This window comes from Scyliorhinus torazame, chromosome 7 (assembly GCF_047496885.1).
Source record: "Scyliorhinus torazame isolate Kashiwa2021f chromosome 7, sScyTor2.1, whole genome shotgun sequence".
Lineage (NCBI taxonomy): Eukaryota > Metazoa > Chordata > Chondrichthyes > Carcharhiniformes > Scyliorhinidae > Scyliorhinus > Scyliorhinus torazame.
Genome location: NC_092713.1, coordinates 7,773,272 through 7,800,172, shown reverse-complemented (window position 1 = coordinate 7,800,172; position 26,901 = coordinate 7,773,272). Strand labels below are relative to the sequence as shown.

The following is a 26,901-nucleotide window of genomic DNA, read 5'->3' as shown; positions in this document are numbered from 1 at the left end:
AAATCCAAAGTTCGTAGTTTTGCCAGTGGGGATAAAGTTTTAGTGTTGTTACCAGTGGTAGGGGAGCCTTTAAAAGCTAGGTTTTGTGGACCGTATCAGATTAAAAGGAAATTAAGTGAGGTGAATTATGTGGTAAAAACACCAGATAAAAGGAAGAGTCACCGAGTGTGTCATGTGAATATGCTTAAAAGGTACTTTGAAAGGGAAGGAGAGAAAAAGGAGGTTTTCATGATTCTAACTCAAAGTGACAAACCAAATCCAGATGACTGTGAATTTGACATACCTCAAATTAAATTGGAAAATGAGGATGTTCTTAAAAATTGGGATGAATTGTTAAGTTACCTTCCAGAGGAAAAACTAACTGACCTGAAAGAGTTATTGATATCACATGGGCAAGTTTGTAGAGGTAAATTGGGAAGTACTAAAATGACTATACATGATGTAGATGTGGGAAATGCTGTTCCTATCAAACAGCATCCATATAGACTTAATCCTTTAAAATTGACACAGGTTAACAGAGAGATTGAGAGTATGCTGAAGAATGGCACAATTGAAGTGGGTTGCAGCCAATGCAGTTCGCCCATAGTGATGGTACCTAAACCAGACGGTACCCAACGGTTGTGTGTGGACTATAGAAAGGTGAATGCAGTTACAAGAACGGACTCATATCCTGTCCCACCATTGAAGGATTGCATGGAGAAATTGGGACAATCTGCTTTTATTTCCAAATTCCAGACATGGAAAGAACATTTAAAACATCGTATGGAGTTCTTCGATCGACATCAGGAGACGGGTTTGGTGATGAACCTAGCCGAAAGTGAATTTGGAGAAGCCCGAATCACTTTCCTTGAGGAGTTTCTGATCCCCTTAAGACGAAGGGAAAATATGTGATTTCTTAGCATGAGTGGATTTGATCGAACAGTTGTGCAAAGGTTTTGTGGCGTGATTACTCCACTGATGGAATTGCTGAAGAAACGTAAAAAAATTCAATGGACAGTGGACTTTTTCAACAGGCATTTGACTGCCTGAAAGCTGTGATCACCAATGCTCCTGTATTGGAGAATTGCAAGGGACTCTGTGGTCAGATTGAACTAAAGTATCTGATTCTGAAGAGAAATGCCGAGGAGTAGAGGAATGGATGGATCGTGCAGAGACTTTGTTCAAAGAGACTGTCAATCGAGAAGGATTTCGGTTGGAGAAAGAAGAACAAAGAAAAATGGACTATATTATTATCCCTGTTTGCGTGTGTCGTTTTCTTTAAATTAAAATGTATATTTACTGTGCACATTTCTTAGTGGATGGTGCAAAAGTGAAAAATGAAACCATCTTGAAGTTGATGTTTTTTTTTTCTGGGGGGGTGGGGGGGGGGGGAGGTGTCATGCAAGAGTGCCTTTAAGAAATGGATGTGTAAGCAATGTACCTTTAAGAAAACAGTGATGTCAGTGAGTGGGTGGATCTGGGCTTTAGGTCAGTCATTTTGAAGGTTTTTATTTTCAGTTTACAAAGCAGCTTGTGTGTGTCTGTGTGTTTCCAGAGAACTGCAAGTTTTGAAAAGAGCTGGGTGTGTGTCTGTGTTTTGCAGTGAGCTGGATCTCTACCATGAAAGACTATCTAGATCATTTGGGTGATTTAAAGTAAAGCCTTTAACCTGATGTGTTTCTGTTTAAAGGTGTTAAGTCTCTGGGAAGTTTGATGGAACATTTTAAGGAATTATTTACTGTTGCAATATTTTCTGAGTTATCTTTGAAGTAAGGGGTGTTAAGAGATCCAATGTTTATTTAAGATGTTAAGTTGAGTTCATGGAATAAACAGTGTTTTGTGTTTAAAAACCCACATGTCCATAATTGTAATCCCACACCTAGGGAACAAGCCGTGTGCTCAGAAAAGCAACAAATCCATTAAAGGGAGCGGTTGGTTGAACTCCATGATACATTTTGGGGTTCTGAAAACGCCTCGCCCATAACACAGTGTTGGGGGTTGTAAGTTTGGAGTAGGCTACAGAGATAGGGAGGGGTGTAGGGGCTGGAGACCGTTACAGAGATAGGGAGGAAAAAAGAGTTGGAGGAGTCACAGAGATCGGGAGGGGTGCAAGGTCTGGAGGAGGTTACAGTGTTGGGGGTTGTAGGTTTGGAGTAGGCTACAGAGGTAGAGAGGGTGTCAGTTTGGCGGAGGTTACAGAGATAGGGAGGGGTGTAGGGACTGGAGGTGGTTACAGAGATAGGGAGGGGTGTAAGGACTGGAGGAGGTTACAGAGATAGGGAGGGGTGTAGAGTTGAGGGAGGATCCAAAGATAGGGAAGGGTGTCGGGTTGGAGGAGGTTACAAAGATGGGCGTAGGCTTCGAGGAGGTTACAGAGTTAGGGAGGGGTGTAGGAAGTTACAGATGTAGGGAGAGGTATAGGGTTGGAAACATCTGTTGGTCAAGACCTGTTGGAAACCCCACCAACATGACATCACACCAGCAGAGAGGGAGTTCCTTACGTGACGTTAAATTACAGCGAGGAAACCCATTAATGACACTTAAATGTATGGTAATGGGTTCCAAACCTTTCACGGCGGGAACACCATGCAATTTTGTGGGGGCGAGGCGGGGGTAATGGCAATGGGAAATCCCGCCGCCCTTAAAGCCGCTTTGTGACTCCCATTGTATTGTCCGGCTTTTCTGCCTGCTGAATATAGGACATAGAAGGACATACAGTGCAGAAGGAGGCCATTCGGCCCCTCGAGGCTGCACCGACCCACTTAAGCCCTCACTTCCACCCTGTCCCCGTAACCCAATAACCCCTCCTAACCCTTTTACTCACTAAGGGCAATTTATCACGGCCAATCCACCTAACCTGCACGTCTTTGGACTGTGGGAGGAAACTGGAGCACCCGGAGGAAACCCACACAGACACAGGGAGAACGTGCAGACTCCGCACCAGACAGTGACCCAGCGGGGAATCGAATCTGGGACCCTGGCGCTGTGAAGCCACAGTGCTATCCACTTGTGCTACCGTGCTGCCACTGGGGTGGACAATCCCTGAGGATCCATAAATGTACGCAGTTCCAATTGCCTTCATTTTCGGACTTAAGAACTAATCATCCCCAAACAACATCCTATCGGGTTTTAAAAAATATTGGTATAATCCAGCAATTGATACCACACCAGGCACTTATATCTTTGATGTTGTTTCTGACTTCAGGTAGAATAACTGTTTTCTGAACATGCCTTTCCAGCCACAGCTTGCTGGGAGTTCACACAGCTTTTCCAGCCATGGGCTGAGATCTCAAAACAGCTAACCTGCATCGTGTAAAATTGCTCCTGATGTAGTTTCCTTTTGATCTTCCTTTATCCGAACTAACCTCCTCTGAGATCATTCTTACTTACCTTCATTTCGTAAGCCCACTTTTTAGAATGCAATTCTTCAATTCTCCTCCTTTGAACCTCTAAAATCGTTATTCAAATCATTGATGTTCTATACTCCATTGTTACCAACTTGTCTTATATAAACATAGAATTTACAGTGCAGAAGGAGGCCATTCGGCCCATCGAGTCTGCACCGGCTCTTGGAAAGAGCACCCGACCCAAGGTTAACACCTCCACCCTATCCCCATAACCCAGTAACACCACCCAACACTAAGGACAACTTTGGACACTAAGGGCAATTTATCATGGCCAATCTACCTAACCTGCACATCTTTGGACTGTGGGAGGAAACCAGAGCACCCGGAGGAAACCCACGCACACACGGGGAGGATGTGCAGACTCCGCACAGACAGTGACCCAGGCAGGAATTGAACCTGGGACCCTGGAGCTGTGAAGCAATTGTGCTATCCACAATGCTACCGTTCTGCCCACCTGTTTATAGTGTTGCTAGGTTTATCAACATCAAAGGTGTTACACCATTCTGGGCTATCGCACGGTCAATTCCAGCCCCAAGTGACCCGGAGTCACAACACAAGTGAATTAACCAATAATTCTTCGTAATAAACTCCGAAAGTCTTTGGCCTTTGGCTGCCAGTAATTACAGTCACCAGGTTTGTAAATTGAAACATAATTACTGTTTATTTATAATAAGATTGATGGTGAAACACACAACAGATACAGTTGGTTAAATATTAATAAGTATCTCACTCCTACTGTAACATGCCTCCCCATTCTCTACACATACACACAAAGACAGACAATCACAGAAAGGGAAGGTAAAGATTGTAAATGAAAGGAAAAAGATCATTTGCTTCAGATGATGGTTCCTTTCAGGCTTTCTCCACAATATCTTGTAAATCATAGTCCTTGTTTTGCAGCCTGTACTCACAAAATCTTGCAGAGACAGAATCCTTGTTTCATCAGACTTTGCTCCCAGTTTGTGACCTGCCTTCAGGCCCTGTTTTCAGGGATCGAACACCCACAAGCTTATTGGAGAGAGAGTTAACTGGATCTTTTTTGAAGAGGCTTAGGCACTATTTGAAGAGGGCTTAACTGGATCCTTTACCTCTGCTGTCAAAATGAAATGTAAAATGAAACCTTGTGGCTCTGAAAAACATTTCAGTGTGATAATATCCAATTACTGCAGAGCACAGACTTTGTGACAATTCATTGGTTATCAGCCAAATCAATCAAACCGAGTCACCCCTAATGTTGGCCAGTCAGCAATCACCAATCTAAAGCAGCACAGCCTTCTCGATCCTTTCCTTTGGATTAAAGGCACAGGCCACTGCTTTCTTCTGCTTGAATTAAAATGGCGGGCTGCCTTAAAGACACAGGTCCATAAATCATCCATGGATCAAAAATGTAACAGCAAAATAAAAGAAAGGGGGAAACAAAGGAATAGACTGGGAATAAACAAGAAAGACCCGTGCAAAAGCAGAAATTACATCAACGCAGCCAAGCTATCTGTTCCATTACACATTTCCCACTTTTAAATAGTTTCTAAAAACATACAACCAACATAACACATTCCCAATTACTGGATTTTCATATCATCATGAAACCCTAACACCGAACCCCATTTTGGAAATGATGCGACATAATTAAAAAGACGGTTCCATTTTACGATCATATCCTACAATTCCAATAATATCAAAATGCATGCATTAACATGAAGACATACCCCAACCCCATTACAAATTAAGGTAATGTCAGTACTTTTCCCACCAGTTTTAAGCGTTCAATTTTCTTTCCACTGTTCGTCTACAATTATGTTTTCTTTTCCAGCCACATGGATAATGTTTACATTGAATGATTGATGTAACAGACTCCATCAAAACAGTCTGCTATTCCAATCACAAGATCTTTCCAAAAGTGGCAGTGGATTATGCCCCATACAGATAATTTTGTTGGGAACATAAACTTCAAAATGCTGCCGCGCTGAAACCAAACTCAATCTCTCCTTTTCGATAGTAGTTATTTTTGTTGATGGCTATTCAACGTCCCTGAAAAATAGCCACCAGCTTTTTGATATCTGGGCCATCATCGTCCTGTAATAACACAGCCCCAATGCCACTATCACTTGTAGCAACAGCCAGTTTGAGATGTTTGGCATTATTTGGCGTCGCTATAGCAGGCACAGCTTTTAGATATTTGAATGCAGTTTGGCGCTCCAATGTCCCGTTAAACTTATTATTATTTTTAAGAAGTCCGCTAAGTTTCTTCTCAATTTGGTATGGCCTGCTAAACATGACTTTTAACATCGCCCAATATTGGCAACAAAACTGATACTTTCTCCCCAGCTACAAAACTACGAGCTTTCACTTTCCTGTCTGCTTCTGTTTTCATCACCTGCTGTGATATTTTTAAATGCTCTCTGACCAATTCAGATGTCCCATTCAGTTTTTCCCTGGAGTTTAATACATAGTCCAAGAGTGTGCTTTCTGATTTCTTATTCAATAACTGAATGGAATTGAGTGCTCCGCGCACCTTATGACCATATATCAATTCAAAATGACAACATTTTGTGGATAATTATGACTAAATGTCCTCATCATGGTTTTCAAAGTCTGATGCCATCTCTTTAACACTCCTTGTGACTCTGGATAGTAATCTGATTAATTAAAGTACTTTATTGCTAGGCTATTCGTGACTGCCTTAAATAACCTTGGCATTGAATTTGACCCTTGATCTGATTAGATTTCTCTTGGTAAACCATATCTAGTGAAATGAATTGGTCAATTCCTCTACAACACTTTTTGTTGTAATGTTTCTCAATGGTATAACTTCCAGGAATCTGATAGACGCATCATAAAGTACTGATTTCCACTCTTTGTCTTAGGAAGGGGTCCCATACTCTCTACCAGAACTCGAGTGAAAGGCTCCTCAAATGCTGGAACAGGAATTAAAGGAACCTCTTTTATTACGCTTTGCGGTTTTCCTATCACATGACATGTGCGACATAATTGACAGAAACTAACTCCATCTTGGTACAGTGCAGGCCAGTAAAATTGCTTCTATGGCTTGGCCTTAGTTTTCCTCATTCCTATATGCCCTCCTCACTGCACACCCCTTCCCCCTCCCACCATGGAACCGCATGAGCTACTCTCATAATTTATTTTCTATACCCAGGTTGCATTTTAATTCATAGCTCTGCCCATTTCTCCTCTGCTTGAACATGAGGAGGTCTCCGTTATCTCGTTAATATGTTACCCTTCAAATAATAACATTCAGGAATACACTGTGCATCTAATTCTGAGTAACCTGTTTGATATATCTGTTTTATCTTTGGATCGCTTTTCTGCAATTCTATCAATTTCCCTAAACTAAACTGTTCAATTCCCTTTCACCTTGAACAATCTTACTAAAGATAGTTAATTGCATTTCACTCTCCTTATTCTTTCTCTGGACTTGTGATGAATGTAAGAATTTCAGATATATTGTATTATATGTATTTGATGCAGTAAGGGTTAAAAACCTGGATTAGTGTGTGTGTGACTGCTGCAATCATGTTTTTTTAAAGTCCTGGTTTACAAGATAAGCAGACACTTTGGCTACAAGGGATAATTAAAGCAACTTAAAAGTTGGGCAAATGGAATTTTGTTTACCTGAAGAAGGTTCCCTGCGGAGTAGATAATTAAAGGCATTGTGTTTAGTTTTAGTAAGATGATGTGGTCAATGGGGGGAGCTAGGGTTGAAGCAGTCAGGTTTGAGTTTCAGTTTTTTGCAGTTCAGTTAAAGATGTTGCCTGTGAACAGAACAGCAGTTTCTGAAAATATGGGCGGGTTAAACAGTAGTTTGACACAGGCAGGACACTGCAAGTTGGTTCCTGAAGGATCTCCCTCTCAAAGCGGTTTCTCCAAGATATCTCTTGACAGCAGGTATTCCTAGGTTGGCTAACTGTATTTAAAAGTGGATTTTGACCTGAGATGGACTTTGCTTGAGTGGAAATACAAGATAGCAGTTCGGAGTTCGGAATCACTCCTGGAGCGAAGTATCCCTTCCTCACAGTTTTAAAAATTAAATTAAATATTGGGGCTTCTGTCAAGCAACTGTTGTGTTCTGGTCCGGGACCGTAATAGACCTGTCCTCCTGTTCCAACTTATATGTCTGTGATTTTGTAATCACACAATCTGGAAATAACCAAGGAGTTTTTAATCGGCAACACTTCTGAGGATTGGTTTTCTATGGGCTGTTTGACTAGCGTCAGCATCACCATCATCTTTGTCTCTGCCGTATCACGCCCGAAGATAAATTGAACCCCTGCAATTGACAATTACTCTACGACTCCTACAATCACATCTCCTGTCTTCAAACTACCTTTCAAGTTTACTTTAACCAATGGAACATTCTTTGCATCTCCAAAAATTCCATTTATTAAAACCTCTTCTTGCAAAATCCTCTCTGAACAGAAAATATCTTTATCCCACATTGACTTACTCCATTATCTCTAAAATTTGAACATCTTTACCTATTCCATTTTGTAAACATGAAAATACTTTTCCCCCATAAATACAATCTTTAAACATATCTCCACCTCCTGCTCACCCTGGCCTTGAATATGCAGTGCACACATTTTCACACCTCTAACCAATCCTGTTATTTGATTTTCTCTGTGAATAAATCCTAATGATTGCTCTTATTCCATAATAATCTTTATCATCACAAGTAGGCTTACATTAACACTGCAATGAAGTTACTGTGAAATGCCCCTAGTCGCCACATTCCGGCACCTGTTTGGGTACACAGAGGGAGAATTCAGAATGTCCAAATTACCTAACAAACACGGCTTTCGGGATTGTGGGAGGAAACCGGAGCACCCGGAGGAAACCCACGCAGACATGGGGAGAACGTGCAGACTCCGCACAGGCAGTGACCCAGTGGGGAATCGAACCTGGGACCCTGCAGGCCGCAGTGAGGCAACAGTGATAACCACTGTGTTACCGTGCCGCATGTACACTGTCTTAGTATTCCCTTACTGAGCTTCACGATTCCAACTGGTCTGCCAACTAATTGCCAGCACGCAGACTTGGTGTGGCCAATTGTATTACAACCAAAGCAGCCAGGGCTGGATTCTCCGTGCCTGAAGCCAAGTGCCGGCACCAACGGAGAAAGATGGGAAAATCGGCGCAAACCCCTCACCAATTCCGAAACCCGTGAGGGGCGAGCACTTGCGCCGCATGGAACACCAGTGGATCGTGCAGAAAACGGCCGTGGAATTGTCGGCTCCCGGGCCATGCATGCTCAGGGCTGACAAGCTGTAGCCACACACGCCTACGTCCCCATTGTCGCACCGGCAAACATAGCACCTGCCATACTGGGCCGCGTACCCGCCCTCCCTGACCCCACAGCCCACCCACAGGACACCGCCCACCACTCCCCCATGCCCTAGCAGAAGCCCTCCGGGCAGCGGCACAGATCTTGGCCGAGCGTGGCAGCGCTGGACACACGTGGCCCATGCTGCCGGGAACTTAGCCCGTCGGGGGCGGAGCATCACAGGTGGGCCAGCTGATGGTGCGGCAATGGCGTTCCGTCAGCACGCGGCGCGGGTCCCACCCGGCTTACTCACTCTTTCAACCTCTTCTAGCGGGCAGGAGATACAAAAGTCAGAACACACACAAACAGATTGAAAAACAGCTTCTGCCCCGCTGTTACCAGACTCCTAAACAACCCTCTTATGGACTGACCTGACACTCTTATGCACTGACACTCCTGTATGCTTCACCCAATGCTGGTGTCTATGTATTTACATTGTGGACCTCGTGTTGCCCTGTTATGGATTTTCTTTTTCTTTTATTTTATTTTCATGTACTACGTTTGAGCTGCTCACAGAAAAATACTTTGCACTGTACCTCAGTACATGTGACAATAAACAAATCCAAGCCAATCCCAATGATGCCAATCTGGAGGGGGCGTCAAACCGGTGCCTGCCCCGATTCCTGTGTCGGAAGCCATTCACCGCCCGAAACAAACCTGTTGGACTTTAACCTGGTGTTGTCAGACTTCTTACACTGCTTCTCACTGAAGGCTGTGAATCTTTAAATTCTTCCAAAATAATCACTTCTCTAAGGTCTTCATAGATTCCCATTATCTTTAATGTTCTTATCTACCTATCAAAATTACTCTGAGGTGTAACGCTTCCAAATTCAATATAAATTTGTCCAGGCTGTTTTCTGTATGCCCCCAGTATCACCTCATAAGCACTAAGGACAGCTTTGTTCACTGCATCATATTCCCCAGATAATTTTTCGGAGAGAGGTGCTTCACTAGCCCGACCTACTAATTTATTCTGTAAAAGTAATGTCCAGATTACTTTTGTCCACTTCATCTGTTTAGCTGTTTTCTCAAATGACTTGAAAAATGCTTCCAGGCACATTTCTTCAAAGTGCCCGCCTGAATTTTAACATCGCCCTGCTGGGTTCTGATCTGGAAATGTATCCTTCCTCGCCTTCCTCTGGTGTCTCTTTTTTTAATTGCAGAATTGTAAACTGGAGTTCTCTGTCTCTCTCTCCTTTTCTCTTTCCACTCTTGCTAGCTTTTCCATCTCCAGCTCCAGTTCTTGCCTTCTCTCTCTCTCCTCTCTTTCCCCTTCTTGATTTCGGCTCTAAGTTTTTTAAATTTCACTTTTGATATCTAATTGTTTCATTTGTAACTGAATTTTAGCCAGTTCAATTGTTTCGCCCTTTGGAGATCTGGGCCTCTCTGGTATCCTTTCCAATTCTAAATGCTGAGCTATACCTTCAATTATATCTGATTTTTTCACTCCTGCAGCTAATCCCAATCGCAATTTATCTGCCGATTCCGTCGATTTACCTTTAGTTACCTTGTGAAAACCCTTCAAGGTTATATTCTGTACTCCAAACACAAGAATATCTACTAGAAATACACTTAACTAACTTCATGGTTATGCAGTTTCCCTAAATTTAACCAGATCCAAATGCTTTATTTTCCTTACTTCAGAGCTCTCCAAATCCAAAGGGGTTTAAACTGGAGGACAGCTAATGTGGTGCAATTATTCAAGAAAGGAAATAGGGAAGGACCAGTTAAATACAGGTCAGTGAGTCTGACATCATTGGGAGGGAATTTATCTGAAAAGATTCTGAGGGACTGGATTAATCTCCACTTGGAGAGGCAAGGATTAATGAAGGACAGTCAGCATGGCTTCGTCAGGGGGAGATCAAGGCCGGGATTCACCGATATCGTGGCCAAGTCTTGACGCCAGTGTCAAAACCGGCACCAGCGACGCCGGCGTCAACGGGCCTCCAGGCCCAGTAATTCTCCTGTTCTTCGGGGGCCAGAACGGCGCCGGAGTGCTGTGCGCTGCTCCGGCGGCGAACGCCAGCCCTACACGGCCGGCGGGGTGCGCATGTGCACCACGGCTAGCACAGGTCTGCGCCTGCGTATGGTTGCCGTCTCCACGCTGGCAGCTGGGCAACATGGCAGAGCCCTACAGGAGCCTGGCGAGGAGAAACATAGCCCCCCGGAATGAGCACGCCCGCTGATCGGTAGCCCCCGATCGCGGGCCTGGCCACCGTGTGTGGCCCCCCGCCCCCCCCACCAGGACGGCCCCCGCAGCCGAGGTCCCGCTGGGTGGGACCAGATGTAAACCACACCGGCGGGACTCGTCGGAACTCGGCAGGCACTCGGCCTGTTGAGCGCGGAGAATCGCCACGGGGGCCGCTTGCTTTTAACGGCGACCAGAGAATCGGCGGCCCGGCTTCGGAATGGCGTGGCGGGAGTCTCGTGCCCACCTGGCGATTCTCCGACCCGGCGCGGGCTCAGAGAATCCCGGCACATATCTCACAAATTTGATTGGATTTTTCGAGGAGGTGACTCGGTGTGTAGATGAGGGTGGTGTAGTTGATGGAGTCTACGTGGACTTCAGTAAGGCTTTTGACCAAGTCCTGCACGGGAGGTTGATGAAGAAGGTAAGAGCCCATAGGATCCAAGGCAATTTGGCAAACTGGATCCAAACCTGTCTGAGTGGCAGGAGGCAGAGGGAGATGGTCGAAGGTTGTTGTTGTGACTGGAAGTCTGTGTCCAGGGGTGTTCCGCAGGGATCGGTGCTGGGGCCCTTGCTGTTTGCAATGTACATTAATGATCTGAGTGTGAATGTTGGGGGTTGATCAGTGAGTTTGCAGATGACACAAAAATTGATGATGTGGTAAATAGTGAGGAGAAAATCCTTAGATTGCAGGACAATATAGACAGGCTGGTCAGACGGGCAGAACAGTGGAAAAGGGAATTTAACCCTGAAAAGGGTGAGGTGATGCACTTTAGGAGAACTAACAAGGGAAGGGCCTACACAATGAATGGTAGGACTCGAGGACGTACAGAGGATCAGAGGGACCTTGGTGTGCATGTCCATAGGGCTCTGAAGGCAGCAGGACAGGTAGATAAGGTGGTTAAGAAGGGCTATGGGATACTTGCCTCTGTTAGCCGAGGCATAGAATATAAGAGCGGGGAGGTTATGCTGGAGCTGTATAAAACACTGGTTAGGCCCTAGCGGGAGTACTGTGTGCTGTTCTGGTCACCACACTATAGGAAGGATGTGATTGCACTCGAAAGGGTGCAGAGGAGATTCACCAGGATGCTGTCTGGGCTGGAGCATTGCAGCTATGAATAGCGGCTGCTTAGGTTAGGGTTGTTCGCCTTGCAGCAGAGAAGGCTTGGGGGGTGGGGCGAAGGACCTGATTGAGGTGTACAAAAGTATGAAGAACATAGATAGGGTAGATAGTGTTATGGGCTAGGGTTTAGAAATCTCCAAAGTATATCATGGAGTTCACCTGTTTATTGATTTTGGCTGGGGTGAGCACAAGGGACTGCTTTTCAGCTGTTATTCAACTGAGTTCTTCGGCTCTTTTAATCAAAAACGTTTATTCTACGAATTTAGTTGAGATTTGTATAAACACACACAGAAGGCATTTTTATCAACTACCAACATAAATACCCCACACAGCTACAGCACTCTCTCTCTCTCTATATATATATATATAAAACCCTTAATAACGTCCCTTTCAACTGTTTCAATTTGATAACAACATCCAATCAACCAGACAAATCCTTTTACCAAAACAGTAGGTTTGAATTCTTTCCAGAAAACTTTCCAAATCACTTTTAAATTATCGAGTGTTCTGTACATCTTTTAACATACAGAGAAAGAGAGAGACAAGAGAAACCTTCTTTGTCCGAATCCAGCTTCCAATGTACTCTATGTATAACCATTAATAAATTCCCCCTTTAGCTGTTCCAATTTAATAACAAGATCCCATAAACTAGACACCCCTTTGCAAAGGTGAGTCCCAGCACACAGCACTCAAGACCTGGTACGGATGCTCCTGTTTCCTTTCCAAAACAGCAGTTTGAATTTATTCCAGAAAAAAGTTGTTTCCTTTCAAGTAATCGAGCAGTCTAGAAACAGCTTTTAAAATGCAGATAGAGAAAAAAACATTCTTTCAACCTGTGCAGAACCAAACCAGTTCAAACTCAAAGCGAAAGTAAACCCAACTCCCAGAGCCACAGCCCAGCTCCACCCACACAGCGACATCACTGAAGCCGTGTGATAAGACAAAAACATTTCTTAAAGGGACACTCCTGGCAATAGGAAGAAACATTTCCCCTTAGTTGGATGTCAATAACCAGGCGGCATACGTTTAAGGTATAGGGCAGGAAATATAGGGGGGATTTGAGGAAAGCCTTGAGGGTGGTGGGATTCTGGAACTCACTTCCTGAAAGGGTGGTAGAGGCGGGAACCCTCACAACACTTCAGGAATATTTAGATGAGCACGCGAAATGCCCTAGCATATAGGCTGCGGACCACGTGCTGGAAAATGGGATTAGAAAAGATAGGTGCTTGATATCCAGCACAGACACAATGGGCCAAAACTCCATGACTATAAACTACAGGCAAAATCCAGTAATAGTTACCACACAAGGCACTTATATCTTTGGGGTTGATTCTGACTTTGGGTAAAACAACAGGGTTTCCAAACAGGTTTTTCCACAGGCCCTGTTTGCTGCGAGTTCACACAGAGTTTCCTGCTGTGGGCCGAGTTCTCCAAACAGCTAACTTGCATTGGGAGAAATTTCCCCTCACATACTGTTTTTCCTTTTGATCTTTCTTTATCTGAACTAACCTCCTCAGAAGTTATTCTTAATTAACTTTGTTTCAGAGACCACCGTGCAATTTTAAAATTCACACTTTATCTCCTCCTTTGAACCTCTGACATCTTTACTAAAACCCTTGACGTTCTAAAGAACAAAGAACAAAGAAAAGTACAGCACAGGAACAGGCCCTTCGGCCCTCCAAGCCTGTGCCGACCATGCTGCCAGTCTAAACTAAAATCTTCTACACTTCCTGGGTTCGTATCCCTCTATTCCCATTCTATTCATGTATTTGTCAAGATGTCCCTTAAATGTCACTATCGTCCCTGCTTCCACCACCTCCTCCGGCAGCGTGTTCCAGGCACCCACTACCCTCTGTGTAAAAGACTTACCTTGTATATCTCCTCTAAACCTTGCCCCTCGCACTTTAAACCTATGCCCCCTAGTAATTGACCCCTCTACCCTGGGGAAAAGCCTCTGACTATCCACTCTGTCTATGCCCCTCATAATTTTGTAGACCTCTATCAGGTCACCCCTCAACCTCCTTCGTTCCAGTGAGAACAAACCACGTTTATTCAACCGCTCCTCATCGCTAATGCCCTCCATACCAGGCAACATCCTGGTAAATCTCTTCTGCACCCTCTCTAAAGCCTCCACATCCTTCTGGTAGTGTGGCGACCAGAATTGAACACTATACTCCAAGTGTGGCCTAACTAAGGTTCTATACAGCTGCAACAAGACTTGCCAATTCTTATACTCTGTTCTCCATTGTTACCAACCTGTATTTAGTAAGCATCTGTTTACAGTGTTGGTATGTTTATCAACATCAAATGCACTAATTACACAAATCTAGCCAAACTATCTCCACTATTACACATTTTCCACTTTTAAAGTTTCTAAAAACACACAACCAACACATTCCCAATGATTGAATTTCCTTGATTTTCCTAATATCGCGATTGCCAATCACTTTACCCAGCTAACAGGCAGCATGGTGGTTAGCACTGCTGCCTCACAGCACCAGGGACCCGGGTTGAATTATGGCCTTGGGTGACTGTGCGGAGTCTGCACGTTCTCCCCGTGTGTGCGTGGGCTTCCTCCGGGTGCTCCGGTTTCCTCCCATAGTCTCAATATGTGCAGGTTAGGTGGATTGGCCATGATAAATCCCCGGGCTCTTGAGTGACCCTTCAGGTGCAAAAAGTACTTTCTGTCATCACTCCTGACCGGCCGAGCTCTAATTTCAAGATAATGGACATTTTTCCTGAATTTTGAACTGTTCCCAAATGGAAACCAAACTGTTTCTTTCTCACTACAATAGATATAGGCACCAACCTGTGGAGGTGCAGCGGCATGAAGATGGAAACTGGAACTTAACGCTTTGAATTTATTCCTATTCCGACAATCCTCAATGATTTCCTCATCTGCAATGACAAAGTTGTCCAAGGCTTTGAGAGACCAGATGCCGTTGACAATGTGGTGTCGATACTGTGAGACAAGGCTGACTGGGGTGTCAAAGAGGGTCAGAACAATGAGTTCTGGGCAGGAAAACATGGATCTGACATTCCTCATGTCTCCAATGATGTTGTCATGGAGATAGAGGACCTGTAGATACTTCATTTCAGACCAGAAGTATTCATTTGGGAGATTCGTAATCTGGTAACAAAGGAAAAATAGACAAAATTAAATTAGTACATCATAATTAATTAGTACATCATATCCGGTTACAGGGCTGTGACGAAGGAGTGGCATTTATTGGATAGCTCTTGTACAGAGGAATCTTGCCAGCTCTATGGAGGCAGATTTCGAGGTGGGACCAGGAGCAAATTTGTGGCTCGATTCTCCTGCTTCCGGTGGTGGGGTCAACGTGGCACCGGCTACACAACCAACTGCCATGGGTGGTCAATTAGACTCTTTGAGGGATCAACTAACAAGTGTGGGGGGGAGGGGAAGGGTAAAACTACAGGAAATATAATGGTGAATGGGAAGCAAAGCATCACGTTAGCACATGGGGAGGAGGGTTCAACTACATGGAAAATTATGGAAAAAGTTAAAGGGAAGAAGAACTAAGGAGATGTTATTGATGGAGGAGTTAGGATTCAAAAAGAAGGTAAAAAAACTAGCATAAGGGCACTTTACTTGAATGCTTGTAGCCTTCGAAACAAGGTAAATGAGTTGGTGGCACAAATCATCACGAATGAGTCTGATTTAGTGGCCATTACAGAAACATGTTGCAGAATGTTCACAGAGTTAAATATCCAGGGGTATCAAACTATTCGGAAGGACAGGCAGGGAGGTAAAGGATGTGGTGCAGCTCTGATATTTAAGGATGACATCAAGGCAGTAGTGAGAAATGATATAGGTTCTATGCAGAACCTATGCTGAACCTCAGTAAGAATGAACAACAACACCTCCTCCACAATAGTCCTCAACACCGGCGGCCCGCAAGGATGCGTACTTAGCCCCCTACTCTACTCCCTGTACACACACGACTGCGTGGCAAAATTTGGTTCCAACTCCATCTACAAGTTTGCTGACGATACGACCATAGTGGGCCGGATCTCGAATAACGATGAGTCCGAATACAGGAGGGAGATAGAGAACCTAGTGGAGTGTTGTAGCGACAACAATCTCTCCCTCAATGCCAGCAAAACTAAAGAGCTGGTCACTGACTTCAGGAAGCAAAGTACTGAACACACCCCTGTCTGCATCAACGGGGCCGAGGTGGAGATGGTTAGCAGTTTCAAACTCCTAGGGGTGCACATCTCCAAAAATCTGTCCTGGTCCACCCACGTCGACACTACCACCAAGAAAGCACAACAGCGCCTATACTTCCTCAGGAAACTAAGGAAATTCGGCATGTCCACATTGACTCTTACCAACTTTTACAGATGCACCATAGAAAGCATCCTATCAGGCTGCATCATAGCCTGGTATGGCAACTGCTCGGCCCAGGACCGCAAGAAACTTCAGAGAGTCGTGAACACCGCCCAGTCCATCACACGAAACTGCCTCCCATCCATTGACTCCATCTACACCTCCCGCTGCCTGGGGAAAGCGGGCAGTATAATCAAAGATCCCTCCCACCCGGCTTACTCACTCTTCCAACTTCTTCCATCGGGCAGGAGATACAGAAGTCTGAGAACACGCACGAACAGACTCAAAAACAGCTTCTTCCCCACTGTTACCAGACTCCTAAATGACCCTCTTATGGACTGACCTCATTAACACTACACCCTGTAAGCTTCATCCGATGCCAGTGCTTTTGTAGTTACATTGCATATGTTGTGTTGCCCTATTATGTATTTTCTTTTATTCCCTTTTCTTCTCATGTACTTAATGATCTGTTGAGCTGCTCGCAGAAAAATACTTTTCACTGTACCTCGGTACACGTGACAATAAACAAATCCAATCCAATCCAATCCAATCCAGAAAAAGGTTGAATCTATTTGGGTGCAAATTAGAAATAGTAAGGAGAAAAGGTCACTGATAGGAGTAGTGTATGGGCCACCAAATAATAACATCATGTTGGGACAGGCAATAAACAAGGAAATAACTGATGCATGTAAAAATGATACAGCAATTATCATGAAGAATTTTAATCTCCATGTCGATTGATCAAACCAGGTCGATCAAGGCAGCCTTGAGGAGGAGTTCATCAAATGTATTTGCCAGTTTCCTTGAACAGTGTGTAATGGAACCTACGAAGGAGCAAGCTACCCTAGGTCTGGCCTGTGTAACGAGATAGGAATAATTAATGATCTCAAAGTTAGGGATCCTCTCGGAAAGAGCGATCACAGTATGGTCGAATTTAAAATACAGATGGAGTGTGAGAAGGGAAAATCCAATATCAGTGTCTTGTACTTAAACAAAGGAGACTACAATGGGATGAGGGACGAGCTGGTTAAGGTAGACTGGGAGCAAAGACTTTGTGAGGGGACAATTGAGGAACAGTGGAGGACTTTCAATGCGATTTTTCAGTGCTCAGAAAAAGTATATACCAGTGAAAAGGATGGACTGGAGGAAAAGGGATAATCAGCCGTGGATATCTAAGGAAATAAAGGAGGGTATCAAATTGTAAGAAAATGATTACAAAGTGGCAAAAATTAGTGGGAAACCAGAGGATTGGGAAATCTTTAATGGTCAACAGAAAGCCACGAGAAAAGCTATAAAGAAAAGTAAGGCAGAGAGAGTAAACTAGCTCAGAATATAAAAACAGATAGAAAATGTTTCTACAAATATATAAAACGAAATAGAACGGCTAAAGTAAATATTGGTCCTTTAGAGGATGAGAAAGGGGGATTAAATAATGGGAAATGAGAAAATGACTGAGGCATTGAACAGGTATTTTGTATTTTTAAATTTATAAATTTAAAGTACCCAATTCATTTTGTTTTCCAATTAAGGGCAATTTAGCGTGGCCAATCCACCGAGCTTGCATATTTTGGGTTGTGGGGATGAGACCTACACAGACACGGGGAGAATGTGCAAACCCCACATGGACAGTGACCCGAGGCCGGGTTCGAACACGGGTCATCGGTGCTGTGAGGCAGCAGTTTGAGCAGGTATTTGGTGTCGGTCTTCACAGTGGAAGACACAAATAACATGCCAATAATTGATGGCAAGGGGGCTATGGCAGGTGAGGACCTAGAAAAGATCATTATCACTAAGGAGGTAGTGTTGGGCAAGCTAATGGGGCTAAAGGTAGACAAGTCTCCTGGCCCTGATGGAATGCATCCCAGGGTACTAAAAGAGGTGCCGGGGGAATAGCAAATGAGCTTGTGGTATTACCACAATTCGCTGGACTCTGGGGCGGTTCCGGCAGATTGGAAAACAGCAAATGTGACACCACTGTTTATAAAAGGAGGTAGGCAGAAAGCAGGTAATTATAGGCCAGTTAGCTTAACTTCTGTAGTGGGGAAAATGCTTGAGTCTATCATCAAGGAAGAAATCGCGAGACATCTGGATAGAAATTGTCCCATTGAGCAGACGCAGCATGGGTTCATGAAAGGCAGGTCATGTTTAACTAATTTAATGGAATTCTTTGAGGACATTATGAGCTCAGTGGACAACGGGGAACCGGTGGATGTGGTGTATCTGGATTTTTTTGTGTTAATGAACAGAAAGCAAAGAGTGGGGATAAATGGGTGTTTTCCTGGTTGGCGATAAATGGCTAGTGGTGTGCAGAGGACACTGAAAGTTTGCAGAGGGATTAGTTTAAGTGAGTGGGCAAGTGTCTGGCAGATGGAGTACAATGTTGGTAAATGTGAGGTCATCCATTTTGGTAGGAATTACAGCAAAATGGAATGTTATTTAAATAGTTAAAAAATTGCAGCATGCCGCTGTGCAGAAGGACTTAGGTGTCCTTGTGCATGAATCACAAAAAGTTGGTTTGCAGGTGCAGCAGGTAATTAAGAAAACCAATGGAATGTTGTCCTTCATTGCTACAGGGATGGAGTTTAAAAACAGGGAGGTTATGTTGCAGCTGTATAGGGTGCTGGTGAGGCCACACCTGGAGTACTGTGTACAGTTTTGGTCTCCTTACCTGAGAAAGGATGTACTGGCGCTGGAGGGGGTGTGAGGAGATTCACTAGATTGATTCTGGAGTTGAGAGGATTGCCTTATGAGGAGAGACTGAGTAGGCTGGGACTATACTCATTAAAATGTAGAAAAATGAGGGGGGATCATAGAATTTACAGTGCAGAAGGAGGCCATTCGGCCCATCGAATCTTATAGAAACATATAAAATTATGAAGGGAATGGATAGGATAGAAGCAGGAACATTGTGCCCTTATTTAAGAGGGGCTGCAAAGAACAAACAGGGAATTATAGACTGGTAAGCCTAACATCTGTAGTGGGTAAGTTACTAGAGAGAATTCTGAGGGATAAGATGTACAGGCATTTGGAAAGACAGGGTTTGATTAGGAGTAGTCAGCACGGCTTTGTGCATGAGAGATTATGCCTTACAAATTTGTTAGACTTCTTTGATGAAATGACCAGGAAGACCAGGGGGGCAGCACGGTAGCATTGTGGATAGCACAATTGCTTCACAGCTCCAGGGTCCCAGGTTCGATTCCGGCTTGGGTCACTGTCTGTGCGGAGTCTGCACATCCTCCCCGTGTATGCGTAGGTTTCCTCCGGGTGCTCCGGTTTCCTCCCACAGTCCAAAGATGTGCAGGTTAGGTGGATTGGCCATGATAAATTGCCCTTAAGTGTCCAAAATTGCCCTTCGTGTTGGGTGGGGTTACTGGGTTGTGGGGATAGTGTGGAGGTGTTGACCTTGGGTAGGGTGCTCTTTCCAAGAGCCGGTGCAGACTCGATGGGCCGAATGGCCTCCTTCTGCACTGTAAATTCTATGATAATCTATGATTGCTGAGGGCAGGGCGGTAGACAAAGTCTATATGGACTTCAGTAAGACCTTTGATAAAGTTCCACATGGTAGGCTGCTCTGGAAGGTTAGATCACATGGAATCCAGGGAGGGCTGGCAAATTGGATATACGATTGGCTTGATGGTCGGAAGCAGAGGTTAATGGTGGAAGGATACTTGTCGGACTGGAGGCCTGTGACGAGTGGTGGTGTGCCTCAGGGGCCAGTGCTTGGCCCATTGCTTTTTGTTATCTATATCAACGATTTGGCTGTACAAGGCATGCTCGGTAAGTTTGCAGATGACACTAAAATAGGTGGTGTTGTAGACAGTGAGGAAAGTTATCAAAATTTGCAGCAGGACCTTGATCAGCCGGGGAAGTTGGCCGAGAAGTGGCAAATGGAGTTCAATGCAGATAAGCGTGAGGTGTTTCATAGAATTTACAGTGCAGAGGGAGCCCATCGAGTCTACACTGGCTCTTGGAAAGACCACCCTACCCAAGCCCACACCTCCACCCTATCCCCATAACCCAGTAACCCCACCCAACACCAAGGCAATTTTGGACACTAAGGGCAATTCATCATGGCCAATCCACCTAAACTGCACATCTTTGGACTGTGGGAGGAAACCGGAGCACCCGGAGGAAACCCACGCACACACGGGGAGAACGTGCAGACTCCGCACAGACAGTGACCCAAGCCGGAATCGAACCTGGGACCCTGGAGTTGTGAAGCAATTGTGCTAGCCACAATGCTACCATGCTGCGGTACATTTTGGGAAGTCAAATCAAGGTAGGGCTTTCACTGTGAATGGCAGGGCCTTAGGGAGCAGCATGGGACCTTGGAGTTCAGGTGCACGGTTCTCTCAAGGTGAAGTCACAGGTAGATGGGGCAGTGAAGAAGGCTTTTGGCATGCTGGCCTTCATCAGTCAGGGCATTGAGGATAGAAGTTGGGAAGTTATGTTGCGGTCCTACAGGACATTGATGAGGCTGCACCTGGAGTATTGTGTTCAGTTTTGGCCGCCTTGCTATAGGACAGATATTATTAAACTGGAGAGAGTGTAGAAGAGATTTACAAGGATGTTGCCAGGACTCAAAGGACTGAGTCATAGGGAAAGACTGGAGAGGCTGGGACTTTTTTCTTTGGAGGGTAGGAGACTGAGGGATGATCTTATAGAGGTGTATAAGAGGCATGGATAGGGTGAATGCACTCAGTCTTTTTCCCAGGGTTGGGGAATCGGGGACTAGAGGGCACAGGTTTAAGTTACGAGGGGAAAGAATTAATGGGAACCTGAGGAGCAACATTTTTACACCGAGGGTGGGACGTGTGTGGAATGAGCTGCCGGAAGAAGTGGTTGAGGCAGGGTCATTGACAACATTTAAAAGGCACTTGGACAGATATATGGATAGGAATGTTAGAGGGATATGGGACAAATGCAGGCAAATGGGATTAGCTTAGATGGGCTTTTTGGTTGGCATGGACCAGTTTGGGCCGAAGGCCCTGTCTCTGTAACTTAGATCCTGTGATGTGGATATAATACTCTACTTGGAGTCAATGACAACTGCATAAAATGTTCAGCATAAAGTCCATGCTTTTGAATTTGTTATATCTATTTATGCAATCTGAAATCCAATATTCTTTGCTCACTAGTCTGACGGTTGCTGAAAAGAGAGACATTCTGCTCAGGTTTGTCATCTTGCACTCATCAGAACAAACACAAGAATGCCAAATTTCAAATGATCACAATTTATATCCCGGGAGATAATGTCCTGGTTGGCATTGCTATGGAAAAATTCATGGAGAACAATAGGCGTCCCACATTTCTGGATAGGTCAAAAGGGTGCAAGGCTTGAACATATTCCTCGGGTGGGATTCGCCATCAGCCGACACCGGAATTGGGAAATGAAATTGGATGGGAAATCAGTTCCGAGTCGAAATCGTGGTGGGCACCGGTTTCACGCCAAATCGCAATTCTCCGTCGCCTTGACAGCTGCATCAATGCATTCCAGAATGCACGCACAGTAAACACCATTTGCATATCGTTAGCAGCCTGACACGGTATTCTCTGGGGCCTCGCCGATTCTCCGTCTCCGATGGGCCGAATTCCCGATGCCGTGGTTCACTTGTGCTTTTAAAAATCGCGAAACAGACGCCGTGGCTGATGAGGGAGAGAGAACAGGGAGAACTGGGAGAGGCGCGACTGTGGGCTGCCGGTCCTGACACTGGCTGGGATGGCTCAGTGGAAGGGGGGGGGGGGCCCAGCCAGGGCAGGGGGAGGGGTGGGGGATGATGGGGAAATGGATCGGGAGACCGGGGTAACCCCCATGGGACTGGGGCGGTGCTCAAGCACGGACATATCTTGCTGCGCACCCCACTGACCACCCACGAGACAGCACTGATTCAAAGGCCCTCTATGAATCAAACGTAGGCTCTGCCAACAGCTTCCTCTGTGTGGCCACATTCCGCACACCAACTGATCTCTTAACAGCTCTGAAAAGGATGGACCAAACTTGCAATGCTCAGCCAGCCTTCAGAGACGAGTGAAGAAATGGATAACTGACTCCCCCGGAGTCCGCCCAGCTCCACTGAATTGGTACCGCTACATGATTACAGATGGTTTTGGGTCATCATGGTTAGATTCCAGCTCCAACAATTCGTCAAAGGATTTTGAGTCCGGAGCAGCGGGGTACATGAAGATTAGGGCCCCGCAGGCAGTCAGGAGAATTATCTTCTGTTGGTCCTCTCTACTGATGCTGCTAACTTGGAAAAAGTACCTCATTCGCTCAGCGTACTGAACCCAATCTTCCAGGCCTGGCACCGAAGGCCGCTAATTTCCCAAAGAGCGGCATTTTCTGAAAGTCTGCCCAACATGTTGCTGCACGGCAATATCCTGGAGTGGCTGGGACATACAAAATCAGACTTGAAGTTCCTTTTAGCTCATTGCCAGTATTGAGTCACTGGGCAGCACGGTAGCATTGTGGATAGCACAATTGCTTCACAGCTCCAGGGTCCCAGGTTCGATTCCGGCTTGGGTCACTATCTGTGCGGAGTCTGCACATCCTCCCCGTGTGTGCGTGGGTTTCCTCCGGGTGCTCCGGTTTCCTCCCACAGTCCAAAGATGTGCAGGTTAGGTGTATTGGCCATGATAAATTGCCCTTAGTGTCCAAAATTGCCCTTAGTGTTGGGTGGGGTTAATGGGGTAGGGTGGAGGTGTTGACCTTGGGTAAGGTGCTCTTTCCAAGGGCAGGTGAAGACTCGATGGGCTGAATGTCCTCCTTCTGCACTGTAAATTCTATAATAATCTATGAGTCTCAGGAAGCTGAGCGCCAGGGTGAATGCCGGTTTAATAACGGTGACAAAAAGTCTGCGTACGGCAGGAAATATATACACGTCGGTACAGCCAACATGCCGGTCCCTGTCCGGGCCGGCCTTGTCGGTCCCTGTCCGGGCCGGCCTTGTCGGTCCCTGTCCGGGCCGGCCTTGTCGGTCCCTGTCCGGGCCGGCCTTGTCGGTCCCTGTCAGGGCCGGCCTTGTCGGTCCCTGTCCGGGCCGGCCTTGTCGGTCCCTGTACGGGCCGGCCTTGTCGGTCCGTCAGGGCCGGCCTTGTCGGTCCCTGTCCGGGCCGGCCTTGCCGGTCCCTGTACGGGCCGGCCTTGTCGGTCCCTGTACGGGCCGGCCTTGTCGGTCCCTGCCCGGGCAAGCCTTGTCGGTTCCTGTCCGGGTCCGCATTGTCGGTCCCTGTCCGGGTCGGCCTTGTCGGTCCCTGTCCGGGATGGCCTTGTCGGTCCCTGTCCGGGCCGGCCTTGTCGGTCCCTGTCCGGGCCGGCCTTGTCGGTCCCTGTCCAGGATGGCCTTGTCGGTCCCTGTCCGGGCCGGCCTTGTCGGTCCCTGTCCGGTTGGCCTTGTCGGTCCCTGTCAGGGCCGGCCTTGTCGGTCCCTGTCCGGGTCGGCCTTGTCGGTCCCTGTCCGGGCCGGCCTTGTCGGTCACTGCCGGGCCGGCCTTGTCGGTCCCTGTCCGGTTCGGCCTTGTCGGTCCCTGTCCGGGTCGGCCTTGTCGGTCCCTGTCCGGGCCGGCCTTGTCGGTCCCTGTCCGGTACGGCCTTGTCGGTCCCTGTCCGGGCCGGCCTTGTCGGTCCCTGTCAGGGCCGGCCTTGTCGGTCCCTGTCCGGGTCGGCCTTATCTGTCCCTGTCCGGGTCGGCCTTGTCGGTCCCTGTCCGGGCCGGCCTTGTCGGTCCCTGTCCGGGTCGGCCTTATCTGTCCCTGTCCGGGTCGGCCTTGTCGGTCCCTGTCCGGGCCGGCCTTTTCGGTCCCTGTCAGGGCCGGCCTTGTCGATCCCTGTCCGGGTCGGCCTTGTGGGTTCCTGTCCGGGTCGGCCTTGTCGGTCCCTGTCCGGGTCGGCCTTGTGGGTTCCTGTCCGGGCCGGCCTTGTCGGTCCCTGTCCGGGTCGGCCTTGTCGGTCCCTGTCAGGGCCGGCTTTGTCGGTCCCTGTCCGGGCCGGCCTTGTCGGTCCCTGTCAGGGCCGGCTTTGTCGGTCCCTGTCCGGGCCGGCCTTGTCGGTCCCTGTCAGGGCCGGCTTTGTGATTTATGTGGAGGGTAGACTGGTTGGGCTAAATGACTTGTTTCTGTTCTGTAAATTCTATGTAATATTTATTGGCCACTGATGCCCACTGTATGAGTTTCACTGAAGCCCTTTACACAAACACACAATAATTGATCCCAATTAGCACTCACACTAAAAAAAATGGTCTTCACTCAAAATATCCCCACTGGGATCAAAGCTCACCAAGCTGAAAACCATGGTTCCACACCAGACCCTCCTTCCCAGTGGAGACCTGGACCTTCGGGGCAACTATGTCCCTCCAAGTGACTCTTCATTGAGACGGCCTCTCCATGTACTGCATTGCCAGTCAGGTACTTTGGGATTTACAGAGCTGATGATGAGGAGCTCGTCCTGTCAACAGCTCTTGTTCACAAGGAATACAATGAGTCTCACTCAGTATCTCTTACTGCGCACAGCTTTTAATAGCTGCATTGTTTACGGACTGGTCTGTCAGAGTTTGAAATTTCCAGTTGTGTGATATTTGTTTTATTGAACACAGATCATTTATCACTTACATGGTTTCCATGGAGATCCAGCTTGATTAAATTGGGGCAGTTTATGAGAGCTTGAAACTTAGTGATGTAGTTCTTGGCCAGGTGGCAAATCTTCAGAGCAGAACAATTCAGTAAGCTGCCCAGGTTTTTCAGATAATGTCCAGATAGGTTTACCACCACAATCTGCTCCACTTTCTTCACTTTGGATAGAGAGTCCATCCCTCCACGCGATAGGATTAGTGATTTTGAAGGAGACACAAGGTGACTTCTGTCTACTCTAAAATTTGTGGAGATCTATGGAATATACAAAACCATTGAACAGTCAGAGAGAAAGCAGAAAATAATCTCCCTTTCACTTTTAAAAAGGCACATCATCCAGACTAACACTTCAATACACCACTGAATGGGCACTGCATTGTCAGGAATAATTTAAACTGAGGCACTGTCTGTCCCCTCAAGTGAATATAATAAATCCCATGGGGATGGTTTAGCACACTGGGCTAAATCGCTGGCTTTTAAAGCAGACCAAGGCAGGCCAGCAGCACGGTTCGATTCCCATACCAGCCTCCCCAAACAGGCGCCGGAATGTGGCGACTAGGGGCTTTTCACAGCAACTTCATTGAAGCCTACTTGTGACAATAAGCGATTTTCATTTCATGGCACCATTCAAAGTACAGCAGGAGAATCTCCAGTGTCCTGGCCAACATTTATTCCTCAACCAACATCATTAAAAATAGATTTTCTGATCATTATCTCATAACTGTGTGTGGGATCTTACTGCGTGCGAATTGACTGTCCAGATCTTACTTTACATCAGTGACTACATTACACGTAGTACATCATTGGTTGTGAGATGCTTTTGGGAATTCTGGGGGTCTGAAAAGTATTATATAAATACACGTTCTTTCTCCAGCTTGTTCATAGATTGAAAAAGTTATAGGAAGCATCAGAGGAGCAAGTTATAAACTGGCATAAAAGCAAATGACTGTGGATGCTGGAATCTGAAACAAAAACAGAATTTTAAAAAGATCCATCCATGGGATGAGGGTGTCGCTGGCTGGGCCAGCGTATATTGCCCATCCCTGAGGGCATTTAAGAGTCAACTACATTGCTGTGGGTCTGGAGTCACATCTAGGCCAGACCGGGTAAGGACGGCAGATTTCCTTCCCGAAGGACATTAGTGAACCAGATCGAGTTTTACTCCATGTTCATCATTAGACTTTCAAATCCCACCAATTTCCCCAGAGCATTACCCTGGGCCTCTGAATTACTAGTCCAGGTTCAAGGAGCTGGGTGGCCTCCTCCTGCCCCAGTGTTCCTGTCTCTGTGGCCCTACCCCCACAATTTAGAGGAAAAGAATGCTGTGGCATTTTGAGGCATAATGAGGTGCCCAGAATGACTTATAGTTTTAAACTCATGCCATCAATATACACATCATGTGCTCCTTTGTTATATTTAGTTTCTAGGACCTGGCCTGTTACAGAATGACTGCACTTTGGAAGATGTTGGATATGACCTGCTTAAAGAATCCTGAGAATGTTAGAAAGTACGCTCTCTTTGGCAATGCAAACCTTTACACTTGTTTCTAAAATTACAAATGGCACAAATACAATCAGGTCAGCAGGGCCTTCTGCTCACAAAAGACCGAAATGACTTGCACGGAGTCCTGTTCGTCTATTCATCCTGTGCTTGCTGACGCACATTGGTCCCCAGTCCAGCAGTGCAGCAAATTTACAGTTTTCACCTTTGTGTTCAAGCTCTCCCATGACCTCATTCTTCTAATCTCTGAAACTTCTCCAGCCGTACAAACCTCCAAGACCTGATCCCACTTCCAATTTCAGCTTTATGTGCATCCGCAATCTTCATTGTTCCCTATTTGGTGATTCAGCTGCCTCCCGAAACCTTTTGCTCCTTTAAGACACCCTTTATAAA

General features: G+C 46.1%; 1 protein-coding gene across 1 annotated transcript in view; it reads right to left on the bottom strand.

Annotated features, from left to right (window-relative positions):
- lrriq3 (leucine-rich repeats and IQ motif containing 3) overlaps nt 1-25,259 on the bottom strand; it is a 58,951-nt gene extending 33,692 nt beyond the window's left edge. The window contains exons 1-2 of the mRNA XM_072510296.1: nt 24,991-25,259; nt 14,845-15,165 (exon numbers count right to left, since the gene is read on the bottom strand). Of these exons, the coding sequence (XP_072366397.1) occupies nt 14,845-15,165; nt 24,991-25,188 (519 nt within the window). The 5' untranslated portion in view covers nt 25,189-25,259. The remainder of the gene's footprint in view (nt 1-14,844; nt 15,166-24,990) is intronic.
- Between the last annotated feature and the right edge of the window lie 1,642 nt (nt 25,260-26,901).